Below are 19601 nucleotides of genomic sequence, written 5' to 3' on the forward strand. Positions count from 1 at the left end.
ACATCCAGTCCAGGCTTTCAGTTGGGATTTAAACCGGTGTAGTCTCCTAAACGGGCGTGGCTGACGTAATTAAGGATTATGGCTTAGATCGTGCCAGCACCATCCGTGCAAAAGCCTAGTGACCGCCCAACTAGTATTAGCTGTGTTCTGTCCTTGCATCCAGATATATGATCCAGCCAGTGGTAGCCAGCAAAGTGGTATAGTGCACAAAAATAATCCACGGTATTTACATTAACTGCTCCACAGACAAACCTTGGAAAGGAACCTCGGGTCCAGCATAGGTTCGATTTCCAACTGTCTACACATAAAAGCAAATGCAGACTTCGACACACATTGGCTACTGAGGCATTGTTCTCATTAACACCATCTCACCTCGCCTTCCTTCAATTCCACAAACATCTAAAATTGCCACAATTACACGAAATGTCCCACAAACAACTTCAGTGCCTCCTTTCATCTCCACACTGAGTGAGTAATTGACCAAGAGGCTCCTCTTGGTGCAATCTTAGCATTGTTCATACCATTAATACACTTATGGCGTGTCTGGGGGAAAAAAGAAGTTTCATCGCCTGAGAAGCTGGAATTATTATTATTTTGTAGTTTGACTTAAAAAAAACTTTGAATTAGATTTTAAAGATGACAAAAGCCTGGAAACCACTGTTTTAATGTGTGCATACCCAATAGACAATTTTGCATAGCAGAGTCAAAAATCGGTGATAGAATGCTGAATCTTCCTCAGTATATATCAGGATTGCTCAATTCTTGCAGAAGAACCATGAAGGGCAAGCATGGCTCCCAACATATTAGAGGCATTCCTAATGTAAAATTGGCAAAGACGATAGGTCTGGTTTAATTGTGGCACTACATATAAACACATGCATGCATAAATAGGCATGCAGAATTTTTTTTCATACATTCGTTTTTTAGGTCTCGCCTGGGACAGCGCATGCGCTGTCTCTTCGAAACATTTAGTAAGTGGCTTTTAAAAGTGCCACCAGAGGCTTTTTCTAGCCTACAGCTTGCATTCACGAGCTTGTGCATGTGCACAGCTGCCATCTGTGTTTAGGTCTCGCTTGCGTGGGCTGCACACATGCGTAGTCTCGCTGGCGAGATTTTATGTTTTAAGGGGAGCTTCAGTATCGGGCGTTAACCCCCGCCCCTCTTTTCCATTGGCCGGCGTCACCGTTTATGCTAAACAGTGGCCAGCCATTGGGAAAGAGGTTTTGATGACGTATACTTTTCTCTTTGTCAGACGGCCCACTTGGACGGGCTCGTCTGACTTCCTTTTGCTGCAAAAGGTTTGTTACCTTTACGGGGCCATGTGTTTCAAACACCTGGCCCCATAAAGACAGGCTCAGCGGCGTGTTTATTTTTGCATCTGGCTTTCACTTTAAAGTGAAAGCGAGATGCAAAAATAAACCGTGGCTGACTGGCGAGCGCTTGTTTAGGACATTAGCCCTGGTTATGTGCTAAAACAAATGAACAGACAGCATTGGGCTCTCAGGGTCCCTCGGCTTCAGTGCCCGACCTCACAGTGGCTACTTCTATTCTCACAGCAGTGGAGTTTCTACACATGTCTCGTTCCTCCCAGTATTAGAGACAACAGGATCTAGAACCCCGCCCGCCCCATGTGCTCACTACGCTCCAGACTCCTCACTCATTCATTCATCGTAGTTCTCGAAACTCAGCATCAGGCCCCTTGACACCATCCATTCATCCATCACAGTACAGTCGCCTCTCCCTCACTCCCTCCGCTCCTTTAACGCAGCAGCCGAGGGAGGATCTTTCCTTCCCACACTGTCGGCTCACCGCAGTGCCTTCCGTCTGCTCCGCCCCTCGGGCCGCCAGCCCATCGCTCGGATTACTGGAGTCCCTTGGCACCAAGGTCTGCATGGATGTGAGGGAGCGGAGTATGGTGCAAAGAAGGAACACTCAACATGGGCAAGGCAAGCGCTACCAGCAGGTGAGAAAACATTATAGTTGCCAGTGAGGTTCCACTTCCGAGCGTATAGTATGCTGAAATGTGATGGTAAATAAACTGAATCTTAAACAAACGAATGAAAGGACATAACGGTGTTAACAGGTTTTGTTGAAGTGTAGCGCCTCCTACTCATATGTACGGGTGAAGTGGAGGCACTTTAAAATCAAACTAACCTTACTGTAATTAGCCTTGCTAACTAAACGTATGCCCCTACCCTCCATGAAGGGCTAGGTGGAGTTCAGTCATGCTGGCACTTCGAGGGCAAGAACTCTTAGGGACTCGGGTGGCTGATCCCTGCTTTGACGGGCAAGTGAAAACCCCTCTGCAGTTTACTGTATATAGCGCCAACATTAGATTATGGACGAAGTGGGCATTATGTTGATTCACATGTGGTAATTCTGGGTCTGGAAAGGGGGTGTTATACATAGTGTTAAATAGTATGTACATAAAGACAGAGCATGTCTCGGGTCTGTAAGGTGTACGTTACGCATTAAAAATGCAAATTAACATCTGCGCTGTAGGCTTGATGGATCGATGCATTTCGAAGACTGCATTTTTTTCTCCTAGTCGCTTTCGACCCGCTGTGGGAGTCTTTGTCCTGTTTCTGAATGAGGCTGTGCAGCGGGAGGGTTAGTTCTTGCTTGATACACTTCTTGAAATGCTTAGTACCGGAAATGAGTCCTTGGCCGCTGAGTCAGCCTGGGGTTCGTGTGGAGTGATGAGCTGTGACAGAGCCGCAGCATGTTGTCCTGAGCAGCAGGGATCCGGGGGCCCGCTCCTTGCTGCAGGCAAGAGAGCCCAGATGTTTTAAGAATTAAACGAGTGCGCGAGGTGGGGCAGAATGAAAGTTTTGACGTGTGTGCGGGCTCCTTTCCCGTTTTTATAAGATCTCTTTACTGCCCCCGTGCCCCTTCTTCCATTCAAATGTGTTTGCTTGCATTACTTACATTTCTTACACATTGAGTTGTATGTATTCTTATCATAAAGCTATTCATTTCGTACCTCTGGCAAATAGTTTCCTCCAACCAAATAAAAATCCCCATATTTGAACATGTCATTCATGCCATTGTGGGTGCCAGATGTATAGAGAAAGGTCACTACATCACAAGGCTTCTGAACTTTATTACATATATATATATATATTTAATGCCTGGAGCAAGCGTGATGTGGGTTGGTTCATTGGGTTTAGCACTCTGAAATTCCTGACTTTGTGATTGGCCTAACAAGGGGGCTGCAAGTATCATGCTTCGTCGTTGGAGTCAAGCCTGCGGACTTTATCATTTAGCATCTGTATTTTTAGGTCGAGCAGACGTACTCTAAATGCGTGAGCATTGAGGTGTCTGCTTCAGACCTATTGCTACCCGTATTTAGTTTTGAGGACACCAATCTGACACGCGCTTTTCGTTTCCAGTTTTGACCGCGTGAGCGCGCGTCTGAGCCGCGCATGCGCAGAGTAACTTGCTCAGACACAGGCAGCCCCCACCCCTCCCACCCCACCCCGGGACACATGCACACGCAGGCAGGAAGGCCCACACACACACAGACACGCGCGCGCACCCCCCCCCGCCGCACCCACACACACACGCACGCACACACATACAGAGACACCACCCCCCGCCGCATACATAGAAGGGCCCCCGGCCGCCGCATACATGAGGCCTCACTCCCCTCCTCTCTATTCGGGACTCACCGGGTCGGAGTGGACACACCTCTTCCCGGCCCCGCCCACAACTAGGCGGCGGGCCGGACATCTGCTTCCGGTGTTTTCCTCCGGGCTGCGGCGGTGATTGTTCTCTCGTCTCCTCCTGTAATGCATCGTTCGCTCCTCTTGTATTTTGTTTGCTCACGATGATCACTTTTTATGTTTTGTTTTTTATTTTTTGTAGCAGTTGCGTGTAATAAACATGAGCTGAACTGCATTGGTAAAAAGCAATTGATTTGTCAGGGCTGTTTAGTATGGCAGAAACAAAAGGCACAATAATGCAGCCGCTGTAGCGTCAGTCTGCATGTCAATGAATACACTATTATGTGTGTGCCTACAGAATGGCACATGCACAATGTTTTTTAGTGACCGGTTAGCGACGGTGGGCACCACTTGATTAATAAAAATCAAGAAATTGCAAGTGCGCAATTATGCGTTTGTGACAGACCAGCAGCAATTTGCCATCTGGCGCTCCAACAAAATATGTATTTAACAATACAAACTAACAGGAAGTGGGCAAGCGGGAGAGAGTAACACTGGGGTTCTGAGAGAAGAACATGAAGGAGACAGCAACATGCGGGCGGAGGAAAAAGCACACAAGGGAGATCGCGACATGAGGCGCAAAGAGCTGAGAAGTACATAGGAGAGAGCAAGCAGCCATAACAGAGCAAGAGCAAACACACACAGCACAGGGTGGGCATTTCGGAATGATCCGATAATTTTGAGAACGTGGAATCGGCGGGCTCTTCTCTTTACCGCTAACTCAAACCTTAAAAAGACTTGCCTGCAATATCCTCTCCTTACCGGCCCATTCCCCCATGCCTGAGGTCTTCTGTATTCCAAGTCAACCTCCACACTACTGCCCTTTGCTCTGCAGGGTTTCAGTGCACTGCATCGTGCCCTCTGTCCTTGGGCCTGAGAGGCAGTTGAAGCCTGAGGGGGGGAAGAGCACAGGAGCCCCCTGACTGTTTACCGGAAATAAAGAGCGCATTGCACAGAGAGGAAGTTGAGTCTGAGCACAGGGCTCACAATACAGCCGGCACTAGGCAGACTGGTCTGGTAAGGGGAGGGTACCACAAGTACCTGAATGCAAGAGACCTGCTCACGCGGGCACAGGACAACTCGAGCAGGGCAGGGAGAGTGCAAAAAAAACAAAGCATTTGCAATGCAATAGGTCTTGCTTTTCCGAGAGTTTAAGCTATTAGCATTGTAAATGACAATGCCTTTTATGTATGTTTTAAAAACCAAAACATAAATAAAAGGCATTGTCATTTTACAATGCCAAAAGCTTAAACTCTTGTAAATGCGAGACCTATTGCATTGCAAATGCTTGTTAATTTGTGCTGCTCGTATTTCTAAATTTCTCTCGAATAAACCAAGAAAGAAGGCAGTTGACTACAGGTTGGTTTGAATTTCAGAACTAGTGCACTGATAGACCAAAGTTCACCAGCACCTCATAATGTCTAATTAGGCAGATTTTAGCCCAAGGAAAAGAAACCTTCAAATATCTGCTAGAATCAAAGAAAATGGTTTAATGGACAATAAGACTAAAAGGGGCAATGCTTGTTTTCTACATGGCAGTGAACACAATTACAAACTAAATTCGATGCTTTGTGTAAAAGTAAAATCACAGGAATTCAAATGGGGAGTAACTACTTTTTAGTGCACAAAATGTATGCAAATGATGCATGCAAACTGCAGTTGCCAGTTTCAACATATGCACTAAAATACCATGTTTCCAGTCCTGTGTCACACCGTGTCGCTTTTGTTGGCTTTACTTCACCCAAGTAGAATATCTTGAATGATTTGCAGAACGAAAGCACAGGACTGAATAGATGGTGGTTTGAAATTGGAGGGACTTGTAACTCCAACTGTGGCATATGATTGTTCTGGAGCGAGGGAAGTACTACATCACAGGGCACAATCTGCTTATTTATACCCGAGGATGGAAAGGGTGAGTGGCGTACAATTCGTTACTCGAAGGTATTCATTATAGATAAGGCGAGTAATTTAATGTGCATGCAAACTGAAAGTATGCCATCACCTTGCAGGGACCAAGAATTGGATGGGGATGATGAATTAACTACCCCTCCACTCCTCTCTCCAAAAATGCCACTAAACGTTTTAAACACAACTTCCTGAGGTCACACCCAGAAACACCCTTTGCTGACACTTACTTCTCACTGGGCAATGGAGCCCTGAATACTGATATCATCTTCCACACCTCACGCAGAGCCCAATGGAGGAAAACTTTCCTATCCCTACTCACAGTCTCCACCACCAGGAAAACAACTCATGGCCTAAGTCTCACCATCACACCTTCCCACCTCTTCCCGGGCAGGTCTACCATTACCATCTACAATAACGGGATTGTCCTAATCCAATCCACGGACAAGAACCTGGAATTACTAGACAACCTGTTCCCCAAGTTCAAAGAGCACCTCTCCAAGCTGCGGACCCCCACTCAGAACTCCGCGGGCACTATCACCCCTGACGTCGCAGCCACCACCTACTACACTTCTACCCCTAGCACCCCAGTAAATGGCCCACCTGTTGTTAACGCCCCCCACTCCCCAAGAATAGTCACAAATAACTCCACCGCACATACTAGCAACCCCTCTACCCTTCTTACCCCCACCCATATCCCCTCCATCCCTCCCCCCCCGGACAGAACATCCCCCACCCACAACACACCATCATCTGAACAAGCCACCGCCCAAAGTTTATCCACCCCCCCCTCCCATCCCCTCCACGACAGACACCTCTCCCTCCCCATCTCCCTTCACACTCCCACCCACGAGTCTCTCACACTTGACACAACAACTCCCGCCCACAACACGCCTACATCTGCACACACCATCACTCGGAGTTTATCCACCCATCCTCCCCATCTCCCCCACGGCAGACACCTCTCCCTTCCCTGCTCCCTCACCACTCCCACTCACAACTCTATCTCCCTCCCAACAAAAGATACAGAACATACCTCCTCCCTTACCCTAGCATCCCCCTCTCTCCCACCTCCTATTCTCAGCCCTCACTACCCTCCTGTCTCCCCCACTGTCCTCAGCCTTCACTCACTATTCTACTCACCGGCACCGTCTCCCACTGAAGTCACTACCTATGCCTCTCACCCACCGCCTGTCGCACCTACATCACCCACACCCCTCGCCCACAAACACGCCCACTCCTGGAATACCATCCCACCCATTAGCTCCGTGGAACCCCTCAACAACACTAGTATACCCCCCCCCCGATACCCAGCCTGCTCACCAGCTCACTACTCAACCACTCACCAACGGCTCTCTCCACCAACACCTTCCCCAATGACCCTCCTGACCTGACTTTATCCACCCTCCAACAAGTCAAAGAGGAAATCTTACAAATCAAAAAAGACATCCACGCAATCAAAGACCTTCTCTCCTCACAGCCCAGTCTACCTCCCACCATTCCACTACCCTACAAACGACGCACACTCCCTGCATACCCTCGCCCCCGACGACACCAGCAATGGCCTACTATCCCACGCCCCCGACGACACCAGCAATGGCCTACTATCCCCGTGCGCAATAATTCCCACCGCCCCCGTCGTGTTCTCAACTCCTTGTCGGACCGCGACTTATGCTCTCTCCTACGCTCTTATGGCCCAGGTCCGGTAAAAGACTTTTCCAACTCACACATCCCCATACCCACAATTCTTACAAACCCTCTAAGGCCCCCAACACTCAACAACAGAGGCTCCGTCCCTAACAACCTCAGAAAAGTTCCCCTCACACTAGAAAGCTCGACCACCCTTCTCTCTCCCAAACTCAAATGCATCCTACTAAACTGCAGATCGGCCCAGAGACATTCCTCCGACATCGCGGATCTCGTCTCAGATAAGGATCTGGACCTAGCCATTCTAACGGAAACGTGGCTCACTGAAGCCTCTACCCCGATTATGGACATACTAGTCCCCCCCAATTATCACATCATCAGGCTGGACAGGTCTCCTGGCAAGACGGGCGGGGGAATTGCATGCATTTTTAGGAGCAACCTCTCCGTTACTCAAGTCACCTCCCCCTCCCTTTCCTCCTATGAACTCCTCTGCCTCGACATCACCAGTGAGGGCAAACAAGTCTGTGCTTTACATCTCATCTATCACCCGCCTGGTGACAATCTCATATTCACTCAACAATTCATGGACCTGATCACTTCCAATGCCGGTCGGCAGACCACTCAAGTCTACCTGGGTGACTTCAATCTCCATTGGAACGATCAGAAAGACACCGTGGTGAATAGTCTCAAAACTTTCCTCAATGCGCTTGACCTCACCCAATTATGCGATAAACCAACACACGACAAAGGCGCGATACTCGATCTCATCATTGCCAAAGAGAACGCTATTCAACTGGAGGCGATTCTACCCTGCGATTGGTCAGATCACCACATTATCACCTTCTTTATCAACGAAAAAGTTAAACCTAACCCTACTCAACCAATCAAAACCAAAGCATGGAAAAGGGATTTGAAGAATCTGAATCCCTCTACCCTACCTCCCCACATCGGCAACCTCCTCCTTCCCCCTTCAGGGGCCTCAGATGTTCAATCACTGACTGACCACTACCTTGACTCTATGAACACAATAGTCAATGAAGTCGCCCCTCTGCAACTGAAGAGAGTCTCCACCAAAATCTCTAACCCCTGGTACGATGACAGACTCAATGATGAAAGGCGTAATATGGGAATGGCAGAGCGCACCTGGAGATCGGACCCTTCAGCGCTGCATCTCAAAAAGCTTAAGAACAAGAGAAATGCCTACTTTAGGAAAATAAAGCGCACAAAGTCGGACTTCTTCAGCCGCCAGTTGGACCAAGCGAAGAACAGGCCAAGAAAGCTGTTCGAGCTAATCAAGACCCAAACAAAGGCACAACCCACACAATCAAACAGCTCAACAAACGACACCCCACACTGTGAAGCCTTCTCTGCTTTCTTCAAACTAAAGACTGACAACATAAAAAATGACCTCATCATAGATGTAAGCCGATACCCCAGCCACACCAGAATGGCAGACACTCAACCTAAAAACAAGGCATCCTGGCAGTACTTCGATACCTATTCAGAAGAAGCAATATACAAACTGCTCTGCACCTTGAAGCCCTCTAATCACCTCACAGACCCCCTACCTGCTAATGCTGTAAAAGACTTTATCCCCTTGCTCCTCCCTCTCTGGACCAAGATCATCAACAGCTCTCTGCAACAAGGCCACATTCCAGACTCCCTTAAGGTGGGGCAAGTCACGCCCATACTCAAGAAACCTACAGCTGATCCGTCTGACCTAAACAACTATCGGCCCATCACCAATATCCCCACCCTGGCCAAACTGCTGGAGAAATGTGTCCAACTCCAACTAACAAAACACATTGATCAATTTGACCTCCTCAACCCTCATCAATCAGGCTTCAGAGCGAAACATAGCACGGAAACAGCTATGACACACATAATTGATGACGCCCTCCAAATTCTGGATCGCAATGAGTCCTGCCTCCTCATCCTTCTTGACCTCTCGTCAGCATTTGACACGGTCAAACATGAGAACTTGCTGGAGCTGCTAAGTACTAGAATGGGGCTATCGGGAACTGTTCTCAAGTGGTTTTCGTCTTTCCTTCACAATCGGTCTCAGAGGTTCAAGATCGACAATGTGCTATCTACACCTGTGCCTGCAGACCTAGGTGTCCCACAAGGGTCCACCCTCTCCCCTACACTGTTCAACCTCGTTATGGAACCGCTCGCCACCTTGCTTCAAGCATCCAATGTTCAATTCCATATGTACGCCGATGACACACAACTCTATCTAAAGTTACAATCCCCGGAAGATATCAAACATCTGAATTCCACGCTTATTAACACCCAATCTTGGCTGGCCGATAATCACCTCAAACTAAATGCTCTGAAAACTGAGTTCCTACACATCACACCCCCGGCGAAAATCTCCACCACCCAAACCTGGCTCAACAACCTAACAGCACTCAATGTCCAACCTACCATTGTGGACTCGGCGAAATCCCTAGGCATCACACTCGACGCCAAGCTCAACATGCAGCAACACGTCAGCAAAGCCACAAAAGCAGCTAATTTTCAAATTAACACGCTGAGGAAAATTAAACCCTTTCTCCCGGCCAAAGACTTCCAAACTGCTGTACAAGCTTTAGTCATCCCTAGAATAGACTACGGAATTGCGGCCCTCAGCGGTCTCCCACTAGCCACAACAGCACCCTTAAGAGCCTCCCTGAACGCTGCCGCGAGACTCATTACTGGCTCTAGAAAGCATTCGCACATATCCCCAGACCTAAAGACTCTAAAATGGCTGCCTTTTGAGGCCAGAATACATCTAAAAATTGCAGTTATGACACACGCGGCCGTGCACCACAAGGCACCCAACTACCTCGCTCAAAAGCTGTCTATATCAGGAGGTTCGAGATCCAATAGGAGTACAAATAATCTACTCCTGAAACCTCGTAGATTCCGGAAAGTGAAAACCTACAAGCGCTCCTTCTCAGGAATGGCACCCAGGATCTGGAATGCGCTCCCTCCTGAAATCAGGCTGATCCCCTCCACTTCACTCTTCAAGAAAGAGGTGAAAACCATCCTTCTGGCCAAGATCTCCTGATCGTTATAGATGCTGGTTCAGAGACTCTTCATTGCTTGTATCACTGCGCAATATCCCCTGGCACTATACTCTACTTGTTGGGGGCGCCACTACGCTACTCTCTTACTACCGACCAAGATGTGATACACGTTGGTTTACTGATTCACCTGTACACCTCTGTAGTGGGATCAATGACCTGTGCTGTCCTATATTACTTCCTTATCTGACTGTATATGGATTGGTTTTATGTATGTTTTTATTAACCTTGTTATTACCATGCTATTGACTATTATGCTGTTCCCATTATCTCTGTTGACTCCTACTGCCCCTACCCTGTCTTTGTAAAGCGCTCTGATATCTGTAAGGATCCTGTTCGCGCTATATAAAACTTTGAATAAATAAATAAATAAATAAATAAACATTCCACTACTTTAGCCACCTCAAATCTGACTTCCTCCTCCTCCTCCACAGCATAGCTAACTATTGGGTGGCCATTGATGCCTGAATTCAACTAGCATCGAGTGCGTGGCACGCTATTTTAAATGATGCGCGGGCATATTAGATGCTGCGTGCTCTGTGGTAGCCCTGCGTCCCTCGGGCCATGCTGGCAGTATGTGCCTTTCTGGGTCGCTAAGACGAGCCTTATCAGATCAGAGAAACTGCGACAACTGAGTGAGTATAAATGAGCGCCGGAACTACACTATATAATGAGAAACTCTCGTGTACGCTCGAGTGACCACTTCAGCTTTTAAACGAAAAAGCTCAGCTGTGTGTTTGTCAAAGAGATTGTATTTCCGGAGCCTTGCAGCCAGAACGTTTGTAACCCTCTGTGGTGCGTCGGATCGACTTACTTTCATAGGGAGGTGGCTTCACTGTGCGGGAAGCGGCTGCCTGTAGTGTGTGCCTGCCTACACAGATGGGGAGACCGCTGTTGTATGTGACCCCGCTGCAGTCGCGGACTCCTCTGCACGGAGGGACCTGTCAGAGTACTTTTCACTGTGCAACTTCACAGGGAATGAGGTCTCTGCTGTGTGTAACCTCACTGCACAGAGGAAGGTCTTGGGCTGCTATGTGCGATACAAGCAAAGAGGAGTTGCGTCTGCAGTGACTTGCCAGCAGAAGAGGGTAGCTCTAATGTGACCACCATTTCTCTCGTTATCTCAGTCTCCTCCATTCTACCCTGCTTTCTCTCCTTCTTCTTTGTTTCTTTTCCTCTCCACGCTCTCCTTCCACCCTGTTCTCTCTCTAATTTCCGACCCTCTTTACATATTCTTCCTGTCCCGAACCACTTCGAGTTCTTCTTCTAGTGCAGTTTGGTATTTCACATCCATTTCCGTTTGGACCCCTCCAACTCGCCCCTTCAGTGGACTACCTGCATAGGGCACAGCACCTGGCCTTTCTTTCCTGGCTGGGCTTCCTTAAGGATGGCTGTTTCCTCTTATACCAGGGTCAGCTGATAAGTTTTGTTCCTCCAAAACGGGCTTGAGTGCATGCAGTTAAGAAGTTTATTTATTCATTTTTTTTAAGGTGCATTAACCTGAAAGCACAGTTATGTATAACGGTTTCTGAAAACGTTGTTGTGGTTTTATATTGGAATTGTCATTGTGCTTTTGCTGGTCCCTTGACCCCCCCATCCCTTGGCGATCTAGGCAAGCACCAGGCATTCCTTTGTAAAGCTGTTATGTTCTCCCTTTCTATCTGCTCTCTCCTACTTTTTCTCTCTCCTTCTCTTGTTCGCCTCAATTTCCCTTATTTTGGTTTTATCTCAGCCTTCACCTCTTTCTCACGTACGCTTCTTTCACTTTTTTCTTTGCTTTCTCGACATTTATTCCTTTCCTTCAACTCCATTTCTGTCTTCTCTTTCTCCTCTCCATGCACACCGTCTCTCCGTTCTCACTTTCTCTCTACACTCTGTGTCCTGTCTGCCTCTGCCTCAAACTCCTTTTTCACCCCAAAAAATAAATTGAGTGCACTAAGACAGAATCGCAGTAGTTAAAAAAAAAAAAACTTTGGGATCATTTGAAATACCTTATGTGTAAAGCCCTGCTTTTTCCATTGCCATCTGAAAGTCAGTTAGATGTTCATTGACAACAGGGTGACTCCACTTAATCAGCTGTGCATTAGGGCTGAACTTTGGGACTAGATTAGTCCGACCAGTCTAGAACATGTAGGGCTCAGACTGGACCCTAGCCATGTGATTGCTAAACGTGTGCCACTATTTAAGCTGGAATCTAGGTGTGTCCAGCTGGGGTATCCATGTGAAGGATGCCCGGTTAAGGGCATTGCCTGTTTGGTCCTGGAAAGAGCCTATCAAATGAAAAGGGTACTCCTTTCATCCCCCACTGAGGATCTTCTTGGAAATAGTTGCTGCTTTATGCGTCACATAGCTGCCTGGTGCATATTAACTGCTCTTGGGCACAGTCTTGGGTGTATTTGCTTCTGGACATAGGCCATAGCTACCTGCTGAGGGATATTTGCTCCTGGGTAAAACTCATAACTAACTTATATAGTTGCTCCTGTGGATAGCTCCCAGGCCAGGTATAAGGCCCCAATTTATCCATAACAAGCATTTTCAATGCAATAGGTCTCGCAGTTACACAAGTTAAAGCTATTGGCATTGTAAATGACAATGCCTTTTATTTATGTTTTTAAAGGGAAAACAAATATAAAAGGCATTGTTATGTGCAATGTCAATAGCTCAAACTTGCGTAAATGCGAGACCTTTTGAATTGAAAATGCTTGTTTTGTTGCTGTTATCAGGCTTCTCTGCTTGCACTACCCCCTCCCTTTTCCCCCTCCCTCCTGCTCAGCTTCAGATCATGCTCCTCTGCTCACACTTCCCCTCCCTTCTCCCCCTCCTCTTTGTAAGTTTCATTTGTGTCCTCTATCACTGTGAATGCTCCTGCTTCCACCAGGCACACACACCACCAGCCGTCAGTGCACGCTTTCACCAGGCACACACACCACCAGTCGTCAGTGCACGCTTCCACCAGGCACACAATCCACCAGCCATCAGTGCACGTTTCCACCAGGCACACACACCACCAGCCGTCAGTGCATGCTTCTACCAGGCACACACACACCACCAGCAGTCAGTGCACGCTTCCATCAGGCATACACACCACCAGCCGTCAGTGCACGCTTCCACCAGGCATACACACCACCAGCCATTAGTGCGTGCTTCGACAAGGCAGACACACCACCAGCCATCAGTGCACGCTTCCACCAGGCACACACACAACCAGCCGTCAGTGCACGCTTCCACCAGGCACACACACTACCAGCTGTCACACACTACCAGCCGTTGGTGCATGCTTCCACCAGGCACACACCACGGGCCAGCAGTGCATGCTTTCACCAGGCACACACAAACCACCAGCCGTCGGTGCACGCTCTTACCGGACCCACGCACCACCAGCCGTCAGTGCACGCTTCCATCAGGCACACACACCATCAGCCGTCAGTGCACGCTTCCACCAGGCACACACACCACCAGTCGTCAGTGCACGCTTTCACCGGGCACACACACCACCAGCAGTCAGTGCATGCTTTCACCAGGCACACACACACCACCAGCCGCCAGTGCAGCAGGCATGCTCTTCTCAGAGTTTCTTGGTAAATATGTGTTCGATGCCTGGGAGGGAGTGGGTCGAGTTTCCTTAAACCATGCTGAGTATGCAGGGGCAGTGCATGAACTCCTGTGTGAGTAAGTCATGCTGTCTGGGGCTCACTTACTCCAAACTTGTAAATTGCGCCTGCACCAGGCTTTTTCTCATTTGCAAAGTTTGGCGAATGCGCACAGCTAGGCAGCCCCCACAACCCCGGGAATGACTGCTTCCTACAGCCAGAATGGAAACAACATTCAGAGCAATGAAAACAAGTTCATTTAATGCAAAGAACTGTTAACAAAAACCATGTCCAGCTATTGTAGATCTAGCAACTTAACAAAACAGCAACAAAAAACAAACAAGCATTGGCATAGCCAATAGGTCTTGCTTTTTGGACCTTATAAGTATTTAGTTATGCAGCAGAATATCCTTGGTGCAACAACACCAACTGTTGCATGGCTAAACACTTATAAGGTCCCAAATGCAAGACCTATTGGCTATGCCAATGCTTGTTTTTTATGCATCAGCATAATAAAGCCAGACCCATTCAATTTGGCTTCAAATCTACATATTACAAGTGTGACTCTGTAATTAAGCTTGATACACCACTCCAAATGAAATCCCATTTTTGCACACTTAATAACTTTTCCCATCCTTGACTAACCTGCACCACACTTGGGGGAAACTAAGTACAGTACGATATCTATGAGCGTGCCACAAATGTTGTAGGTCAGTGAACCGATTAAAAAATAGGAGTCCCAAATAATTTTCTTTGGCCAAGTATATGATTTTTCCATGGGTTTTTTTCTGCCTCTGAAACCATTTAGCACATGTTTCCCAAGCTGCTAAGGAATGGCAACTTTTTCAACATCCTTTGACTTTTTGGGGTTTTGTGAAAATCTGTTCAGGCGTTTTGGAGACATAAAGCAAAACAGGAGTATAGTATACAATGTGACTATCAAAGCATGTATATTTTTAAGGCACAAAATAATCACCTCCAGTTACATGCCCAGACAGTAGCTGCCAAGCAACACATCTATCCACATACGTAAACAAACCAAAGTCAAAGCGGTCATCATCATACCACACAACCAACATCATGCACAAACAAACGCACCATGATAGACCAACACACCCAGCATGACGGGTAGACACATGATACGCCAGCCCCCATGATACGTCAACCCCATAACAACCTCATTATATGCCAACACACCTCCATAGTACGCCTACAGCTAACATGATATGCCAACACATTCAATTTTCATATACCAATGCACAAAATGCCGAACAAAATAAAAATCCCTACAACACTAAACACGAAAAGGAGTTAAGATTAACAAATTTGTTAACAGTACCTTTGTCATAGTAACTAAGCATTCATGAAAATCAGGACATAAATTACTGACTTCATCATATGATGCAATGCGCTTACCATTATACGCCCACAAAACCAACATTATGAACAAACACGCCCACCATGATACAACGACCAGGATACATCAATACACCGACCAATGCTACACCAGTACTCCTTCAATGAAATGCTAACATGTTCAATTTTCATTAGCCAACACAGAATGGTAAACAAAATATGAAATTCCCCAAAACACTAAAGTCAAAAAGAAGAGTTAATACATTTACTAACATTGCCTTTGTCACAATAACTAAAACGTCGTGAAGTTCATGACGAAAGGTGCTGCCTTCACCTCATGCCCAATCGTCACTATTATTATGTCTACCTCAACTCCCACCTCAAATATTCCTTATGAAAGCTTGAAACGAAGTGTGCTTCAATGCTTCAAGCTGCAGTTTACCAAATTTTTACTTCTTGCGCCTCTGTACAGAAATAGGCTGGTCATCTTCAGGGGCCTTTTCCATCAGAGACTCTTTAACAATAGTACACACTCAACAAACTGTGCTAGCATCCGGCAAGCCCAGCGCGTAGATCCAATATCACTACAGACGTTAGTGTAACAAGATGAAGGTGAGGTCAGGATCTCACTGCCACCCTTCAAATGTACATCTCTCATCTCTAGGACTACAAGAACATTACAAATGTTCTTAAAGGCATCAGTCAAATTTGGGGGAGTGACTGGATTTTTTTCAATATTGACAAGAACACCTAGTTAAGATACTACACTATCACCAGGAACAGGGTCCTCATTTGTTTACTAAATGTGTGGGACAACAACTCTCAACCAACTCACTCTTTTGTTGTTCCAACACAAAAGGGCACCTAAAGATACTTGGGCACACAACAAACAAAGGGTATTGCATTTAATGGAAAATAAACGATTTGCTAGGTGAAGAGTACAAATGTATATAAACAAGCATCAGCCTTGTATAGATTGCCCAGCAAAATAAAAATACATACCAAAATGCTGTGTTAGGTTCAATTCTCTCCATTTCTGTAATCCTTCATAGAAATAGGTCTCAACTTCCTGCAGAAATAAAAACACATTTATTTTTGAAAGATCGAACATGCAAAATAGTTTACTGCTGAGGTATTCCAGAGATGAACTGTCCCTCAAATTCAATGAATACATACAGATCACAACCTAATTCATTAACTGGTACTTAGGCAAAACTCTCAAAGGCTTTTCTGGCCCATCTATTGTTCAGATTTCAGTTTTAGGGGGGATGAGAACACGAGAAATCTGGTTACAGCCGAGAATAAGTTTGTGAGAGACTTAGTGTCACTGCCCCTCTCAACCCCTTTGAAACCCCTGTACAATGATATGGGTAAACGCTCAATCGCAGACATAGTGCGGCTTCGCCCACTGCTATTCTGGGTGCGCCTGAGAAGGACCCCAGATTTAGCAAACTATGCTCGGGTGTTGGATGAGCTGATTAAATTGAATGTGGCAAATTAGATAAAATGGCTAAACTCCTTGAGAAAGTTAGTTGTGAAGTTAGGAATGGTAGAATTTTGGAACTCCCAGACGCCACCCCACAAACAAATTGTTAAGAAAATCTATTGGGAGTGGGTTGAATCTGAGGAATCAAAATGCACAAAGTGGGGCCAACTAACTAATCAATTTCTTGATCACAAACCAATGAGGAAGTTGGAGCCCTTTTTGGATTTTATCCAAATCCCGAGAGACAGATCCCTCTTCCTGAAGATGAGATATGGTATACTCCCCCTCAAAAAGTTCACAGAGGGGTGGAAAGGAGTGAGGGACCATGATCCTACTTGCCCAGGGTGTCCATGCAAGAGGGAAACTCTGCCCCATTTCTTGTTTGCTTGTAAAGCCTACTAACTCCCCAGAGCAAGATGGTTAAAACCTGTGTGTAGGGAGATGGGAGTTAGAGACTTCAGGATCGCTTTGCGTATTTTCTTAACGGACACTACATCGCTGTTTATTGTGTGCGGAATTGCAAAGTTTCTGGCTAGTGCCTGGTTCATTCGGACCAGGCTGATAAGCAACATTAATAATCAGATCCCCGTACTTACATAGATGAATTTCAGATTGATTGTACCTGCTTTGTAACTACTATTTTTATTGTACATAGATTTTAGCCTTTATAAATGATGAGAGATGTAATACTTTTGTACATTGGTTTTATGTATATAAATGTTTGTACTTTTATGATATGTATTATATCGAATAAAGTATTACTACTACAGTTTGAGATCCTGACACTCAATTTTTGTCAGAAAGCGAAATATGGAAGGAGTTGGGCACTCTGAAGATACTGTTAGCAACAGAGAATGAAATTCCCCACCCACTTCTATACAGTCCACTTAACATTACACTAGGTTCTTAACTAAAATAAAATAACTGTGTCAGGAGGGGGCAGGGGCCTTGGAGGGCACGGGGTCTCGTGCTGAGAAGTGCCTCCAAGGCACTTTTGCCCCAGCCTCACCCCAAACCCCCTCCTCCAAAGAATAGAAAAAATACTTGCAAAGGCCAGTGACTGTGTCCAAGGGTGTTTTTACACTCCTTACTGGACACTGGGAGTGGGAATCATGAAAAAGAGCTGGTAATCCACTGTTTACAGTATATTAAGCTGTTACCCTGCCACCTTGTGATATTGGCTCCTCACCAGATGACTGTGTGAAGGGTGTCTGTTACACCAGGAATCCTTGGAGTGATTTCCTCTAACTTTTTGCCTTCAGACCTCCTGTTTTTGCTGACTTCGTTTTTACTGGCCTTAGTCCCTTGTAAAGTGCACTACTTGTGTCGAGGGCCTATCAATTAAATGCTACTAGTGGGCCTGCAGCACTGATTGAGCAACCTTCTTAAGTCAGGCCGAGTCTAGTGGTTCAGTGGACTAATGCATCCATTGCAGCCATTGGGGCCTGTGTTCAACTTCATGGTCACAGGTTCAAATTCCGGCGGGTCCACTCAGCCTTTCATCCATCTGAGGTCGATAAAATGAGTACCATTGAGTTGAGTAACAATAAACATATGTTATTCAGCACCAAGATACCTCTGTTATTCAGCGCCAAGATACCTCCGGGTGAACGTGTGTTTTACAAATATACATGTTATGTTAAGTAGTCCTTTAAACAAGTACCCGGCCTGCCATTGCAAAGCAGGTGTATGGAGATTTAAACTACCATGTTGTACTGGCAAGTTGAACTTCTGACAAGCCCAACCATTAATTTTGAATACATATAAGTCATCCCTAAGGTAAGCCCTGAACAGCCCGGAGGGTGGGGTGCAATGTGTTCAAAAAGCAGGACATGTAATTTTAAGTTTTACATGTCCTGGTAGTGAAAAACTCTTACATTCATTTTTCACTAATGAAAGTCCTAACCCTCCCATAGGCTAACCTTATTAGATTTCATAAGCGTAATTTCAGAATGGAAAGATATAATTGGTACATGTTTGGGGTCTCTGGAATCCCAATTTAAAATCCTAATTTATGGTGAAGTCGTATTTTAAAATACAATTCTGAAAATGCCCCTTCTTGAAAGTGGGCATTTTTTTGCCTTAGCCATTTGGTGCCTGTATCAAATCACATGTCTGGAGTGGATGGCAACTGGGTTTGTGCATTCTACCTAGACAGCCACACACAATGGGAAGTTACACCTGATGGGCCATCCTGACAGGATGGGAGGGAGGAGCTGGACACAGCCTAACTTACACCTGAATACAGGGGCGCAACTAGACCAAACTTCAGGGGGACGGGCTAACACTCCCAGCCAGGGCTGGCCTTAGCACTGGTTGCACACAGTGCAACAGTCTTTTTGGAGACCCTTCCTCAATTTCCTCCTCCTCCATAAATTCCCTCACTACCACTTACCAACAATGCACCTCATCTCTCCATAGCACCGTTCTGGAAAAAAATGCATTTTTATAGCGCTACTCATAGTTTACTCACACTCAGTTCTGTGATCTGCATGGTACAACTTCAAAGGCACAACTGGGTATAAATACTGGACTTCAGACACCAACTATTCAGTACACTTCTGGACCTGTGGATACTCTGCCAGGTAGGCGGACTGCTGTGCCGCTGAAAGAACTGCCTCCGCAACATCGATGCATCAAGGTCTCGAACTGCTGCATTGCAGCATCTCGGAACCGGCGCAAAGCCTCTGCTGCGCAAAGTATCGACCTGAACCGATGCGACACTCCACAACCTCGGATTACGGTACTTTGATCAGTGGGCTTAACCTGGTCCCTGTAGCTGGTCCATGCTCCATCCCGGTTGGCCTGAACATGTGACTTTGTC

The 19601-nt window shown here is 46.4% G+C and overlaps 1 protein-coding gene across 2 annotated transcripts in view; it reads right to left on the minus strand.

Moving 5' to 3' along the window:
- Nucleotides 1-19601, minus strand: part of UTP20 (UTP20 small subunit processome component) — a 1109880-nt gene that overhangs the window by 1066360 nt on the left and 23919 nt on the right. For both annotated transcript variants that reach the window (XM_078675325.1, XM_078675316.1), the window contains exon 3: nucleotides 16294-16360. In XM_078675325.1, the coding sequence (XP_078531451.1) occupies nucleotides 16294-16360 (67 nt within the window). The remainder of the gene's footprint in view (nucleotides 1-16293; nucleotides 16361-19601) is intronic.

This window comes from Lissotriton helveticus, chromosome 1_1, assembly GCF_964261635.1.
Source record: "Lissotriton helveticus chromosome 1_1, aLisHel1.1, whole genome shotgun sequence".
Classification (NCBI taxonomy): domain Eukaryota; kingdom Metazoa; phylum Chordata; class Amphibia; order Caudata; family Salamandridae; genus Lissotriton; species Lissotriton helveticus.